General features: G+C 39.8%; 1 protein-coding gene across 2 annotated transcripts; it reads left to right on the top strand.

Annotated features, from left to right (window-relative positions):
* The first annotated feature begins 453 nt into the window (after positions 1-453).
* On the top strand, positions 454-16,614 carry gnat1 (guanine nucleotide binding protein (G protein), alpha transducing activity polypeptide 1). Of its 2 annotated transcripts, XM_060918221.1 has the most exons (9): positions 454-487; positions 1,413-1,528; positions 10,310-10,352; positions 10,520-10,661; positions 10,796-10,953; positions 12,560-12,688; positions 14,961-15,090; positions 15,226-15,379; positions 16,424-16,614. In XM_060918221.1, the coding sequence occupies exons 3-9, from the start codon at positions 10,348-10,350 to the stop codon at positions 16,612-16,614; spliced, it is 909 nt and encodes a 302-aa protein (XP_060774204.1). In that variant the 5' UTR covers positions 454-487; positions 1,413-1,528; positions 10,310-10,347. The 2 variants fall into 2 exon arrangements, with proteins under 2 accessions (XP_060774204.1, XP_060774203.1); XM_060918220.1 differs by lacking the exons at positions 454-487; positions 1,413-1,528 and adding an exon at positions 8,874-8,979.
* Positions 16,615-16,736: the final 122 nt, after the last annotated feature.

Genomic DNA, 16,736 nt, shown 5'->3' with positions numbered 1-16,736 from the left:
TATGGATGTCAAAATATGCACACAGTGAAACTCTGCTCCTCATGTGTGGTATAGCCTGGCATGAAAATGGCCGTGTTCAAAGGGCCTAGCAGTCCCAGCATTTTTCTGTCTACCTAGAAGACCCACATAGGGGCCATTTGGCCCGACCGCTTTTCCCCAATACACTAATCACTCGTTTTGTTATGGTAATGAGGCTGTTAGTGGCAGTGTGTGGGGTGAGGGGGTCACATTTCTCACACTTCAGTGGTGAAGTCATGTTGGCTACTTCTGTGTGAATGTGAGAATGAGGAATAAAAACACATTCTATTCTAAAATGTGAACATGTGAATGTCCCATGTGACCATAACGACTCATGTGACTGCAACCAGACAATTGTTTGCAGACAAGTGCACATGGACTATTGCTTCAGTTCCCTCAAGAATTTTGTGGTGAAAGAAGCTCCTCTCCAAGGAACGAAGATGCAGAGATTCAACATTCAACAGGCATTGTAAGATTTCATTTCTAAGCTGTAAGGTAACTAACAGCCACATTTCCATAACAAAATGAATGTCTACAGGGAGGACTTGGGGCCAATTGGCCCTCTTGTGGGTTTTCTAGGTAAAAAGGCCAAATGGCCCCTCTCTGGGACTTCTAGTTTAAATGTTGTTCAGGCAGATATAGTGTAAACTGACCTGATAAGGTTAAATTTCTGATGAAATAGTTCTGGGCAAACTTGCTTAATTTGTCAATTTGTTGATAATTGTCAGTTGTGGCTGTTTTATGATGCAATTCCTTATGTTTTTACATTTTAATAAAAAAATAAACAAAAACGAGTAGCATTTCTATTCATAATCATATGATTTAACACAGGTGAAGGGAACAAATGTAACAAGTTTTGTTTATATTACTTGCAAATGGGATGAAGTAAACATCTGCTGAGTATTTTAACAAAAAAAGGTTTCAATAGGTTGAATTAAGGACCCAAAAATGCCATGGGCCAACCCGACCCAGCAGCTACCCCTGTGTAGCACAAAAACGAAGACCCTACAAGGGTTAAGGCCAAATAGTTTGAATTGAATAAAAGAGAATGAACTATGTATGCATTGCCCCTCTACATTTCTTCGCTTTAGGATAATGCCAAATTATCTTTCCAAACCAGACTTGCTTCCTTGAAGCCGCTCTTCAAAAAGGACTACCTACAGATCTCTACCTCCTCTGCCCTCCATCCAACAAGGGCTCATTTTCATCTCTGTGTTTTGCGGGCCCCTGTTGTTGGTGGCCCCTTAACCAAGCCTGGATCGTGCCGTGCTGCTGCTGTTGTCTGTGGCTTTTCTGGCCGAAGATGATGTGGCAGTGCCATGTCTCGGCCTCTGAGTGCCGCTGCTACAGGCTGAATGGCTTCTCACTGCTCAAACGCCTCCCTCTTTCAGCAGATGCTGCAGGAAGCCGGGTGCTAGAGCAGTCGGTGGGGGAGTGGCTGGAACACATGGGCTTTCCTCAGTATGAGAGTAAGCTGCTACTAAATGGATTTGATGACCTGTGCTTCATGGTGAGTCCCTCATGACCATTCCACCAGTTGAATAAATTAATTGAAAAGTCAGTTATGTTAATCTTGGTGAATGTTAGGCGGACTGTAATTCACTGTGCTTCTGAATTTTTCCACAGAATGCAAGAGGTAAATGCCTGTGAAATAGTTCAACAGTTAGACTAAATAAATGAAGTAATAATTAAATATTTTAATAGAGGAAGTCAGATAATTATAATGAAAATAATAGGATAATTTATATACAGTTGTGATCAGAAGTTCACATACAGTGACATGAATGTCATCTTGGATATGAATGTCATGGCAATATTTGGGCTTTCAGTAATTTCTTTGAACTATTCTTTTTCTGTGGCAGAATGATTGTACAGCATACATCTTTCATGAAAAAAAACCCCACTAGAATTTAGTGCACAAGTTTTAATTTTCTTTGGGTTTTCTTAAATCAACACAGGGTCAAAATTATACATACAGGTCAAATTTTACATCCACTCACTTAGATTATTAATTCAGAGGTGCTGAAACTTCCAAAATGTCTCTTATCTTGCCAAGGCCTAGGCCTCTTAACTCCCTGTTAGTGATTATGATTGACTACAGCTGGTAGCTTCTCTGTGCCTTCATAAAAAGGGTCTGTTTACAGCACTCATTGGATTGACCAACACACAGTAAAATGGGAAAGTCCAAGGAGCTCAGTGCAGATCTGAGAAAGAGGATCACAGATATACACAACTCCGGAATGTCTCTTGGAGCCATTTCTAAACAACTGCAAATTCCAAGATCAGTTCAAACAATTGTATCCAAGTTATTGTGAGGTGTAGTCACTTTGCCAAGCCACTTTGCTTCAAGAAAATCCAAACTGTCACCCTCAGCTGAAAGGAAATTGGTTTGGATGCTCAGGAACAACCTGGGAACCACCATGGCACGGCCCTGCCATGAACTGGAAGCTGATGGATAACTGTCTACAGTTTAGTGAGTTTTACATCACCATGGACGAAGCGGCTGCTATCCAAGAAATAACCCCCTGCTCCAAAATTCACACCTTCAGGCTTAACTGAAGTTTGAAGCTGACCACACACACAAAGAAAAAAGCCTTCTGGAGGAAAGCTGTATGGTCAGCTGAGACAAAGATTGAGTTGTTTGGCCACAAAGACCACCATGTACCAAGGGACACTGTACCAACTGATGGTAGGATCATCATGCTCTGGGGCTATTTTGCTACCAATGGAACTGGTTCATTGTACAAAGTGGATGGAATAATGAAGAAGGAGGACTACCTCAGAATTCTTCAACATAAACCATCAGAAGCTTGAACACAACTTGGGACTTGGGAGTTATAACAGGACAAGGAACCCAAACACGCATCAGAGCTGGTTGTGGAGGATAAAGCAGGCTCACATTAAGCTTAAAACAAGCCCTGACTTCAACCCTATTAAAAATATATGGACCGTGCTTATATGTCAAGTCCATGCCAAGAATTTTTTTTTTTAATTGAACTCTACCAATTCTACCATGAAGAGTTGTGAAATATCCAACCAGAATTCTGCCAGAAGCTTGTTCATGGTAAACAAAAATGTTTGGTCAAGGTGAATCTTGTGAAGAGACATTTTACCCAAATATTAGGTGTGCTGTATGTCACTAAAAGAGGTCATTGTTGAAGAATGGAAAAAGATTGATGTTGCAAAATGTCACCAACTTGTTCATTCCATGCCTAGAAGACTTGGTGCTGTCATTAAAAATCATGGAGGCCATACAAAGTACTAGATGTAGTAGTTTTTGTCGTGGGGTGTACTCATTTTTGCACCACCCTAATTTGAGTAAAATTGAAAAATGTGTAATCTAAGTTATATTATTAACCTTACTTTCACGTTATAAGTTAAACAGATGTTATATTAAACTTTGTCTTTTCAACATTTTGGAAATTGTTTGTGTTCATTGAGATATTGTTTAAAATGTTACTTTTCAAAGGGGGTGTACTCATTTACGCTGAGCACTGTATTACACAATAGTGTGAAGATATGAAGTTTATCTTTGAGTGATGAAAATATTTCACAAGTGAGCAAAGCAACACTTTATTTCAACACGAGAAGATAAAGTTCATATCTTTGTGCCACCATGTAATATCCTTTTTATAATATAGACACATCCTCAAAATAAAATACGCAAGTTAATCAAAAGAATTTTAATTCTAAAACGGTTCGCCATTTTGAAAACGTGAGTCTAGTTAGCGGGAAAACACTGGGAGTGATGTCATCGATATCCTCACGAGTGAAGATATCGGACATTATGTTACTCAGGTCCGGGATGTATTTCGTAAGAAAAATATGAGTTTTTCAACACAAAAAGATAAACTTCATATCTTCAAGCCAACATGTATTTTTCTTTATATTATATTTACACATTCACATATAAAAGGTATGCAAATTTATCAAAATAATTCTTTGATATCATCATGAGTGAGGATGTTGGAAAAGATGTTACTCATTGTCCTGGATGTAGTTTGAATGAAAAAGTGGCAAATTTCCCAGGAACACACTTGTGTCTATATAATAAACAAACAAACAAACACATACATACATACATACTGTACATACGTACTGCCTGGCCCAAGAAAAGTCACCATCTGGAAGAACCTTTGATTGGATAATTACTGCAGTGATTAATGCTTCACTGATGCAGTGAGTAGCTTCTCATTTCTTAAAAAATGTCAGAAGACATATCCCGTGATCATGGAAAAGATATTACTTTGTTTCAAAACGGTCAAATTATTGGCAAGAAATTCCATTAATGAACGTTTGACAAGGCACACTTGTTAACTGAAAAGCATTCCAGATGACTACCTCATGAAGTTGGTTAAGATAATGCCAATAGTGTGCTAAGCATCATCAAGGTAAACGCTGGCTACGCTGAAGAACCTAAAACAGGAAACATTTTTTTTAACACTTTTTTGTTTACCACATAATTCCAAATATTTTCCATATGCTATTTCATGGTTTTGATGTCTTCAGTATTGTTCTACAATGTAGAAAAATAGTCAAAATATAGAAAAACAGACGAATGAGTAGGTGTGTCCAAACTTTTCACTGGGTAGAATGTAAACACAACTGAAGTTGCTGGGAGCACTATTACATAAGCTTTGATGAAACTGGCTTTATAAATTTGATACGGCTTGATCAAAGTAGTGTGGTAGTTTGGTCAATGTGTATTTTTTTTTTCTTTGTTAAGATGAATGATAAGATAATGCCTATGTGTAGCCTGTACTAAAGTTGTAACATTTAGATAAAAAGATAGTGTGTCCATATGGTGTCAAATGCATATATATTTATACACGCGTACCTTGATTTGTCAAATGTATGCATAAATCTTGTGTTTATAGATTTTCATTGGGCCTGAAACACATCGGCAAAATGTGCCTTACATCATAACAGAGCCACATTTTTTTCCCTTTGTCACACACCTGGATATATAGTACAGTATATGGAAAACTTCTAGAGTAGTGCACAGATGGAGGAGGGTCTCCACCTGCTGGTTTTCTCTTTTAATTCTTGGAACACAGAGCAAGCCAGCACCCAAACACATAAAATGCATGGTTCCAAGCTCGTACTTCTGGTAAACAATGCAGTGCCAGGCCACATAAGTCTTTGTAAGTCAGTGACAGCAATTTGCCCATCCATCCATCCATCCATCCATTATCTGGAACCGCTTATCCTGTTCTACAGGGTCGCAGGCAAGCTGGAGCCTATCCCAGCTGACTATGGGCGAGAGGCGGGGTACACCCTGGACAAGTCGCCAGATCATTGCAGGGCTGACACAGAGACAATCAACCATTCACTCTCACATTCACACCTACGGTCAATTTAGAGTCACCAACTGACAGCAATTTGTAATCAATCAAATTTAATAAACTACTCATGGCTGAAACTGATCCTGATCTTACCTCATCTGTTTAAAAGGATTCCTGCAGTTTCTCTACCAAATAACTGCATATATCCACTACTGTTGCAGTGTTATATGTCATTGAGTAGAATGTGTCAGCACAAAAACACAAACACTCGGCTCCTAGAGGAGTTTCAGTATGACAAACACTACACCCAGTTTTTGGAAAATGAAACAGGACTATGATAATAAATATTTTGAATGGTTTGGTTTTAATGTACAACCCCGATTCCAAAAAAGTTGGAACAAAGTACAAATTGTAAATAAAAACGGAATGCTGTGGAATGATGTGGAAGTTTCAAAATTCCATATTTTATTCAGAATAGAACATAGATGACATATCAAATGTTTAAACTGAGAAAATGTATCATTTAAAGAGAAAAATTAGGTGATTTTAAATTTCATGACAACAACACATCTCAAAAAAGTTGGGACAAGGCCATGTTTACCACTGTGAGACATCCCCTTTTCCCTTTACAACAGTCTGTAAACGTCTGGGGACTGAGGAGACAAGTTGCTCAAGTTTAGGGATAGGAATGTTAACCCATTCTTGTCTAATGTAGGATTCTAGTTGCCCAACTGTCTGAGGTCTTTTTTGTCGTATCTTCCGTTTTATGATGCGCCAAATGTTTTCTATGGGTGAAAGATCTGGACTGCAGGCTGGCCAGTTCAGTACCCAGACCCTTCTTCTACGCAGCCATGACGCTGTAATTGATGCAGTATGTGGTTTGGCATTGTCATGTTGGAAAATGCAAGGTCTTCCCTGAAAGAGACGTCGTCTGGATGGGAGCATATGTTGCTCTAGAACCTAGATATACCTTTCAGCATTGATGGTGTCTTTCCAGATGTGTAAGCTGCCCATGCCACACGCACTAATGCAACCCCATACCATCAGAGATGCAGGCTTCTGAACTGAGCGCTGATAACAACTTGGGTCGTCCTTCTCCTCTTTAGTTTGAATGACACAGCGTCCCTGATTTCCATAAAGAACTTCAAATTTTGATTCGTCTGACCACAGAACAGTTTTCTACTTTGCCACAGTCCATTTTAAATGAGCTTTGGCCCAGAGAAGACATCTGCGCTTCTGGATCATGTTTAGATACGGCTTCTTCTTTGAACTATAGAGTTTTAGCTGGCAACGGCGGATGGCACGGTGAATTGTGTTCACAGATAATGTTCTCTGGAAATATTCCTGAGCCCATTTTGTGATTTCCAATACAGAAGCATGCCTGTATGTGATGCAGTGCCGTCTAAGGGCCCGAAGATCACGGGCACCCAGTATGGTTTTCCGGCCTTGACCCTTACGCACAGAGATTCTTCCAGATTCTATGAATCTTTTGATTATATTATGCACTGTAGATGATATGTTCAAACTCTTTGCAATTTTACACTGTCAAACTCATTTCTGATATTGCTCCACTATTTGTCGGCGCAGAATTAGGGGGATTGGTGATCCTCTTCCCATCTTTACCTCTGAGAGCCGCTGCCACTCCAAGATGCTCTTTTTATACCCAGTCATGTTAATGACCTATTGCCAATTGACCTAATGAGTTGCAATTTGGTCCTCCAGCTGTTCCTTTTTTATACCTTTAACTTTTCCAGCCTCTTATTGCCCCTGTCCCAACTTTTTTGAGATGTGTTGCTGTCATGAAATTTCAAATGAGCCAATTTGGCATGAAATTTCAAAATGTCTCACTTTCGACATTTGATATGTTGTCTATGTTCTATTGTGAATACAATATCAGTTTTTGAGATTTGTAAATTATTGGATTCCGTTTTTATTTACAATTTGTACTTTGTCCCAACTTTTTTGGAATCGGGGTTGTAAGTGTTATGCAGTGGGAGATGTGAAAAAATGAAAATTCACTTTTCCTTCACAAAATCAGCAAATACAGGATCACATTACATAGCAGACACACTTATGCAGAGCAACGTACAACATTCCCAGAGCAGCCTGGGGTTAGGTACCTTGCTCAAGGGCCTTTTAGCCATTTCTGCTGGTCCAGAGAATTGAACCGGCAACCTTTTGGTTCCAAAGCTGTTTCTCTAACCATTAGGCCATGACATACATGTATAAACATGTAATGTAAACAGATAATATTCTGTATAACATGAGAATAACATCTATCATTTTGGGGCACTTTTGTTTACAGTGTAATGCACATAAAGGAATAGTAAAATAATACAAAAATAGCAAAATAACTAAATCAAAATATCAGAGGAAAAGTTATAATGCAAGTTAGGAGCAGGTTTTCAAAAGCCAGATAGATAGCGAGGACCTGAACTGGTATTGAATATTCACTGTGATGACAGTTTAACAATGAGATAATTCACAGGTTGAATGAAAGCTGTTCAGATTCTCATAGGCCTTTTCCAGATTTTACTTATAAAAGAGATTTAAAGGTTTTTGTTGTCACAGATGTCTGAGCTGCTAGCTGTTAATCAGTTATTTTTTTTCCTTTCAAGGATATGAACAATAGTAAATAGTTACAAAATATCTTTCATGTAGAGAGATATACTTAATAAAGAAAGTAGTTAAAATGTCAGTGTAGGAGTGGCTGAGCATTACTGTAAATCCAAGAACTAAGTGTGCTATCCCATTCTTCAAATAGCCACTATATCAGACACATAGATGCACACACACACATGCACACACGCAGTATTTTTAGATTAAAGTTAATCTCTCAAATGAAACAGGACATGCATAAATAACAAGATGTTATTTGTGAAAGTGGTCTGTGATATTAAGAACCTGTTGATAGGGCTAAAGCGTAATGTTAAAATTAATGGCATCATTGGACATTTTAATAACCATTCATTTCATTTTTATAATGCTAATATTGATTCTTTGTGTGTATAAATTATATTGACATAATTTTCAATCAGAATGTAATTTTTTTGAATAAAATTCAGGATACTAGTTCTGCTACATCTTTATATAGGCCTGATTAAATTGCCCAATGACATGCTATGTTAGTGGATTTAGTTTTATTATTTTCCAAATATGATCCATCAAAGCTTCAATATTTATATAATCACTGTTACTAAGATTTGTGAACATGCAGAATGTATTAGCATACAGCATCTTATAGCCTCTCTTCAAGCAGCCTCAATGTGCCTGAGAACACAGTGCTCAGATTAGGACCTTTTGCTGACCACATCATATTCTACCTAAATCTCAGGTGACCTGTTGTCAATCTTCCCCCCAGTGTGTCTCCGTCCTTGTTCCTCATTGGCCATCCACCCCCAGGTGACCAACCACATCCCCAAAATCCAAAATCCCTCTAAGACTTGAAACAACTGGTCAACTCAGCACAGAGAGGGAGCCAGTGTAGGTGAGAACTGCATAGTTGACTGCACTTGGTGGGCCTTAGAGGCAAGTTAGTGGTTCTACATTCACACTAACTTTATATTGAACATGGGGGCTGGGGCAAGCGCTGAGGAAAAACACTCCCGTGAGCTAGAGAAGAAGCTGAAGGAAGATGCTGACAAGGACGCCAGGACTGTCAAACTACTGTTACTAGGTAAAGAGCACTGAGCCTATACAGTATGCATGAGCAAAGAACAGTCAGAGCCCGAGTTTATGAAGATGGACTGATATGTGTAAATATTATACTTACAGGCCTGTTAAATGGCATGACAACATTATGGAAACTAGACATATCTAGAGATTTCTACTGGTTGTTGATAAAACAGCAAGACTTGATCTTATAGTAATAACCTACAATGTATATGTATTGTAAAGATGGGCTTTATTGAAGGATCCATTTTAAAAGTGACTGAAGACAGATTTTCCCCCGTTTTTTGGTATTTCATAACTTCATTGAGTTTGACTTTGTGTTGGATCTGGGTCAGGGATAAGAAACTATGGGTTCTTGATCACATCAGCATTGAGAGGCTTAGTGCTAAAGTAATGATCCTCAAGCTTCTTATTCTAGTCCTGTTGGAGATATAGATACAAGGGAAGGACGAGGACTTTTCCGGATTGGAAGAATTCCAAATAGTAGCAGATTTCTTTCTTCAGTCATATAAAATGTTCCCTAATCACAGAGACCAGAGGAAGCTACATAGAACTTCATTAATATACATTAACTGCATGCAAACGGTGCATTTCTCTGTACAGGTACAGTTTACTAGATGATCATTGCTATGACCATCATAAAGTGACTTCCAATGTGAATAATATTATCTTTCTACTGTATATAAACAACGATGGGACATTAATGAATGAAAATGCCCTGCTACTACCTTTCTAGCTTATTTAATAGAAAGCTCAAACCTAATTATTTGTCATTTGATTAACGAATGATCACTGACTCTGGTGAATGTGAGGTACTTGATCAAATGAACCAGCAAATTCAAACATAGATGGATGTTGAAACTTGAACAGTATGAATGTGAGATGTGGAGTTTTTGGTCCAAATTTAAAATGGACAAATGACCTTGTTTTGTGTACCTGAGACATTTCAGGCCGTGACTCACAGTGTTTAAACAAACTGTAGTGTAAAATCAACAATGTTACCTTCTACACAGCTGCATTTAGTTCAACTCTTGAGATTAGTCCAACATTGGTGATTTTACAAAGTAGGTCTTGAATTATTTATGGAATTGATTAATATCTCATCAACAATGATTGTTTTCAAATAAAGCTCTGTACAAACACAACAATATTTTCTATAAACTACATACTGTATTTTTTTTTCTCGAAGCTGAAACACGGATTATCATTTGTGTGTGTGTGTCTCTCTCTCAAGAAAAAAATTATAAGAAAAAAATTCAATTAGCTTCAGTGAATCTGTTATTAAATGTATTAAATCCCAAATCCCTTCAGTGCTTTGTATTATATTTTCACAGGTGCCGGTGAGTCAGGGAAAAGCACAATTGTCAAACAGATGAAGTAAGTATTTTGGAAATATGACCAAAAATTTCTGGACACTAGAAATTTATAGTGAAACTACATCCACTATAATGTAACATCAGTATTTTTTTCACTACCTTAAAACGATCACACATTTCACTGTTTTAAATATGCCTCATTCAGCTAAGTGTCTGTTACCATTACAGAATTATCCACAAAGATGGTTACTCCCTAGAAGAGTGCCTGGAGTTCATTACTATCATCTACAGTAACACCTTGCAGTCGATCATGGCTATTGTAAAGGCTATGAACACGCTCAACATTGGCTATGGAGATGCTGCCCAGCAGGTATTGGCATGGATGTGTCTGAAGGTTTTCTCATTATGATTATACATATTTGTGATTATACATACAGTATGTTGAATATCCCTATGACTGTATATTGCATTACCAGCTGTGTGTGTATGGGTTTTGTTCTATAGGACAATGCCAGGAAACTGATGCACTTAGCTGACACTATTGAGGAGGGCACCATGCCCAAGGAGCTGTCTGACATCATTTTGCAATTGTGGAAAGACACTGGCATCCAAGCATGCTTCGACAGAGCCTCGGAATACCAGCTCAATGACTCTGCTGGATAGTATGTTTAAATGCCACTGTCTATCTTTTAAACAAATATACATAAACTGTCTTGCACTGTCTCAAACACTCTATGGCCAAAAGTTTGTGGACACCTAATTATCACACCTACACTCACCGGCCACTTTAATAGGGACATGTTTTTGGTTCTAAGATTCCTGTTCTTGGCTGGCAAGAGTGGAACCCAATGTGGTCTTCTGCTGTTGCATGCTGATATGCTTTTCTGCTCACCATGGTTGTAAAAAGTGATTATATGAGTTACTATACTCTTCCTGGCAGCTCGAACCATCCATCCATTATCTGTAGCTGCTTATCACAGGGTCACAGGCAAGCTGGAGCCTATTCCAGGTGACTATGGGTGAGAGGCGGGGTGCACCCTGGCCAAGTCACCAAGTCATCTCAGAGCTGACACATAGAGAAAAACAACCATTCACACCTACAGTCAATTTAGAACCAACAATTAGCCTAACCTGCACATCTTTGGACTGTGGGGGAAACCAGAGCACCCGGAGGAAACCCACGCAGACACAGGGAGAACATGCAAACTCCACACAGAAAGGCCCTTGTTGGCCGCTGGGCTTAAACCCAGGACCTTCTTGCTGTGAAGCGACAGTGCTAACCACTACACCACCACAGCTCGAACCAATCTGGCCATTTTCCTCTGACCTCTCTTATCAACAAGGCGTTTCCACCCACAGAACTGTCGCTCTCTCAATGTTTTTTGGGGTTTTTTTTTTGCACCATTCTGTGTAAACTTGAGAGAGTGTTGTGTGTGAAAACCCCAGGAGATCAGCAGTTTCTGAAATACTCAAACCAGTCCATCTGGCACCAACACCCATGCCACAGTGAAAGTCACAGCGATCACAATTTTTCCCATTCTGATGTTTGAAGTGAACATTAACTGAAGCTCTTGATTTGTATCTGCATGATTTTATGCATTGTGCTGCTGTCAAGGGATTGGCTGATTAGAGAACTGCATAAAACAGCAGGTGGATGGGTGTACCTAATAAAGTGTCCGGTGAGTGCATATGTGCTTTTTGAACATCCCATTCTAGATTTAGTCCACTTTTGCTGTTATATTAGCCTTCACTCTTCTGGGAAGGCTTTCCACTAGATGTTGGAGTGTGGCTGAGGGGATTTGTGCTCATTCAGCCACAAGAGCATTAGTGAGGTCAGGCACTGATGCCAAGTGAGGAGGCCTGGTGCACAGTCAGCGTTCTTGTTCAGCCTAAAAGTGTGTCAAGTTCTTCCACTCCAACCTTGGTAAACTCCATGTTTTCATGGAGTTCACTTTTTGCAGCACATTGTCATGCTGGAACATATTTGGGCCTTTTCGTTCTAGTCAAGGGAAATTGTAAATGCTCCAGCGTACAAAGATATTCTGTACAACTCTGTGCTTCCAACTTAGTGGCAACAGTTTAGGGAAGGCCTACATATGGGTGTGATAGTCAGGTGTCCACAAACTTTTGGCTATATAGTGTTTACTCTCCCTTACTTTGATTAAAGACACTTTAATGGGATACTTCAAATTTCAGTAGCAACTGTTTCCAAATGTCTACAAAAATGGTTATCAGTGATATAAAAACAAGTCTCCCTCTGCCCTTTAGCTATTTAAATGATTTGGAAAGGTTGATCCAGCCTGGCTATGTCCCCACTGAGCAGGATGTACTACGATCTCGAGTTAAGACAACTGGTATCATTGAGACCCAGTTTTCCTTCAAGGACCTCAACTTCAGGTACAAGCTAACAAAACACAGTATTAATTTAGCTTTTAACCATGCTAACAATGAAAAATAGGTCGAGGAGAGATGTTAGCATGGTCTTGTTTGTATAATGTTGTCATTTATTATTTGCAATGATAGCACTGGACATACAGTTAGGTCCATAAATATTTGGACAGAGACAACATTTTTCTAATTTTGGTTCTGTACATTACCACAATGAATTTTGAACAAAACAATTCAGATGCAGTTGAAGTTCAGACTTTCAGCTTTAATTCAGTGGGTTGAACAAAATGATTGCATAAAAATGTGAGGAACTAAAACATTTTTTAAACACAATCCCTTCATTTCAGGGGCTCAAAAGTAATTGGACAAATTAAATAATTGTAAATAAAATGTTCATTTCTAATACTTGGTTGAAAACCCTTTGTTGGCAATGACTGCCTGAACTCTTGAACTCATGGAGATCACCAGACGCTGTGTTTCCTCCTTTTTAATGCTCTGCCAGGCCTTTACTGCAGCGGTTTTCAGTTGCTGTTTGTTTGTGGGCCTTTCTGTCTGAAGTTTAGTCTTTAACAAGTGAAATGCATGCTCAATTGGGTTGAGATCAGGTGACTGACTTGGCCATTCAAGAACATTCCACTTCTTTGCTTTAATAAACTCCTGGGTTGCTTTGGCTTTATGTTTGGGTCATTGTCCATCTGTATTATGAAACGCCGACCAATCAGTTTGGCTGCATTTGCCTGGATTTGAGCACACAGTATTTTTCTGAATACCTCAGAATTCATCCAGCTGCTTCTGTCCTGTGTCACATCATCAATAAACACTAGTGACCCAGTGCCACTGGCAGCCATGCATGCCCAAGCCATCACACTGCCTCCGCTGTATTTTACAGATGATGTGGTATGCTTTGAATCATGAGCTGTACCATGCCTTCACCATACTTTTTTCTTTCCATCATTCTGGTAGAGGTTGATCTTGGTTTCATCTGTCCAAAGAATGTTCTTCCAGAACTGTGCTGGCTTTTTTAGATGTTTTTTAGCAAAGTCCAATCTAGCCTTTTTATTCTTGAGGCTTATGAGTGGCTTGCACCGTGCAGTGAACCCTCTGTATTTACTTTCATGCAGTCTTCTCTTTATGATAGATTTGGATATTGATACACCTACCTCCTGGAGAGTGTTGTTCACTTGGTTGGCTGTTGTGAAGGGGTTTCTCTTCATTCTGCGATCATCCACCACTGTTGTCTTCTGTGGGCGTCCAGGTCTTTTTGCACTGATGAGTTCACCAGTGCTTTTCTTTCTTTCTTTCTTTCTTTCTTTCTCAGGATGTACCAAACTGTAGATTTTGCCACTCCTAATACTGTAGCAATTTCTCGGATGGGTTTTTTCTGTTTTCGCAGCTTAAGGATGGCTTGTTTCACCTGCATGGAGAGCTCCTTTGACCGCATGTTTTCATCTCATTCTCATCTCATTATCTCTAGCCGCTTTATCCTTCTACAGGGTCGCAGGCAAGCTGGAGCCTATCCCAGCTAACTATGGGTGAAAGGCGGGGTACACCCTGGACAAGTTGCCAGGTCATCACAGGGCTGACACATAGACACAGACAATCATTCATACTCACATTCACACCTACGGTCAATTTAGAGTCACCAGTTAACCTAACCTGCATGTCTTTGGACTGTGGGGGAAACCGGAGCACCCGGAGGAAACCCACACGGACACAGGGAGAACATCCAAACTCCACACAGAAAGGCCCTCGCCGGCCACGGGGCTCGAACCCGGACCTTCTTGCTGTGAGGCGACAGCACTAACCACTACACCACCGTGCCGCCCCCGCATGTTTTCTTCACAGCAAAATCTTCCAAATGCGAGCACCACACCTCAAATCAACTCCAGGCCTTTTATCTGCTTAATTGAGAATGACATAACGAAGGAATTGCCCACACCTGCCCATGAAATAGCCTTTGAGTCAATTGTCCAATTACTTTTAGTCCGTTTAAAAACAGGGTGGCACATGTTAAGGAGCTGAAACTCCTAAACCCTTCATCCAATTTTAATGTGGATACCCTCAAATGAAAGCTGAAAGTCTGGACTTTATGTCCATGTCCATTATATAACTATAACCTGAATATGTTTCAGTAAACAGGTAAAAAAACAAAATTTGTGTCAGTGTCCAAATATATATGGACCTAACTGTAACTGAATAGCTTAATCAGACTATGTATTGAGAAGATGTCACTGACGAAAGAACATCTCCAAAACAATCACCTTATATCCTCTGTGTATAGGATGTTTGACGTTGGAGGCCAGCGCTCAGAGAGAAAGAAATGGATCCACTGCTTTGAAGGCGTTACCTGCATCATCTTCATTGCTGCTCTGAGTGCTTACGACATGGTGTTGGTTGAGGATGATGAAGTGGTGAGATTATGTGGTGCCATGCTAATGCTAGATAAGCTTCTGAGAATGCTATCTGATTTGTTCAAATTTCAGCTGGAACCGAGTAAGTCATGGCATTAGGTAAACAATTCCACTTTCTCCATTTGTCTCTTAAAGAACCGAATGCACGAGAGTCTCCACTTGTTCAACAGTATCTGCAACCACCGCTACTTTGCGACTACTTCCATTGTTCTCTTCCTCAACAAGAAAGATGTCTTCCTTGAGAAGATCAAGAAGGCTCATTTAAGCATGTGCTTCCCTGAATATGATGGTAATTCCAGAACACTTGAAAAAACAGTGTTTTCCAATCCATTCCTTTAGAACTACCAGATGATGCACATTTTTGCTCTAACCCTGCTTCCAGCATCTCCATATGCAGTACATTCAGTATTCACAATAGCTTGATTGAGTTGTATCAGAAACCAGTTATACAGCAAAATTTGGATGTAAAAACAATACAGAACAAAAAAGTCCTTCCTGTGTCAGCACCTGGAATTCCCAGGCAGTCTCCCATCCCAGGACTAACCAGGCCCTTAAGGTACATCAGGCAGTGCTGATCTCCGTTTCTATAGCCCTTGGCCTCTCGCTTATTACATAGCTAGGGTTACAGTGGTGGGCCAGTCCTCTGGTAACCGTGAGAGTTTGTACCACGAGAAATGTCAAAGCACTGGCCAAAAATTAACTCCTTGACAAGGCAAATAAAAATGGAGGTTTCTTCAAGTAACTAGTGTCACTAATAATAGTCTCATCTCATCTCATTATCTCTAGCCGCTTTATCCTTCTACAGGGTCGCAGGCAAGCTGGAGCCTATCCCAGCTGACTACGGGCGAAAGGCGGGGTACACCCTGGACAAGTCGCCAGGTCATCACAGGGCTGACACATAGACACAGACAACCATTCACACTCACATTCACACCTACGGTCAATTTAGAGTCACCAGTTAACCTAACCTGCATGTCTTTGGACTGTGGGGGAAACCGGAGCACCCGGAGGAAACCCACACGGACACGGGGAGAACATGCAAACTCCACACAGAAAGGCCCTCGCCGGCCACGGGGCTCGAACCCGGACCTTCTTGCTGTGAGGCGACAGCGCTAACCACTACACCACCGTGCCACCCACTAATAATAGTAATTTCAAATATTTTGTTGATAACATGACATACTTTTCTATGCTTCTTTCATAATGTAGCAGCTTCAAATCAGTATTTAATCTGATATTAGGTTTAACACAAATATGGTAAGATATTGGCCTAAACCTGAACACGTTCTAAAATTCAGACCTCTTTAAAAATGGTGGTTCTATTTCATTTTAGGACCAAACACATATGAAGATGCCGGTAATTACATCAAGGTGCAATTCTTGGACCTGAACATGCGGCGAGATGTCAAAGAAATCTACTCGCACATGACTTGTGCTACAGACACTGAAAACGTGAAGTTTGTGTTCGATGCCGTGACAGACATTATCATCAAAGAAAACCTCAAGGACTGTGGTCTCTTTTAAACATGTCCACTCTTGAGTAAAGGTAAGATGCTTCTAATCTACCACTATTAGGATATACAGTGGCCTCCATGATTATTGCAACCCTTGTAAAGATTAGTAAAAAGGATTAGAAAATAGGTGAA

The sequence above is a fragment of the Neoarius graeffei genome, chromosome 4 (genome assembly GCF_027579695.1).
Source record: "Neoarius graeffei isolate fNeoGra1 chromosome 4, fNeoGra1.pri, whole genome shotgun sequence".
Taxonomy (NCBI): Eukaryota; Metazoa; Chordata; class Actinopteri; order Siluriformes; family Ariidae; genus Neoarius; species Neoarius graeffei.
This window is presented reverse-complemented; position numbering and strand designations above follow the sequence as displayed.

Bases quoted from the DNA above. Each gene is read 5' to 3' on its own strand.
- gnat1 (XM_060918220.1), top strand. From the start codon at position 8,874: ATGGGGGCTGGGGCAAGCGCTGAGGAAAAACACTCCCGTGAGCTAGAG. The intron at 10,954-12,559 runs GTATGTTTAAAT...TCTGCCCTTTAG, and splicing joins CTCAATGACTCTGCTGGATA to CTATTTAAATGATTTGGAAA. The intron at 12,689-14,960 runs GTACAAGCTAAC...CTCTGTGTATAG, and splicing joins TTCAAGGACCTCAACTTCAG to GATGTTTGACGTTGGAGGCC.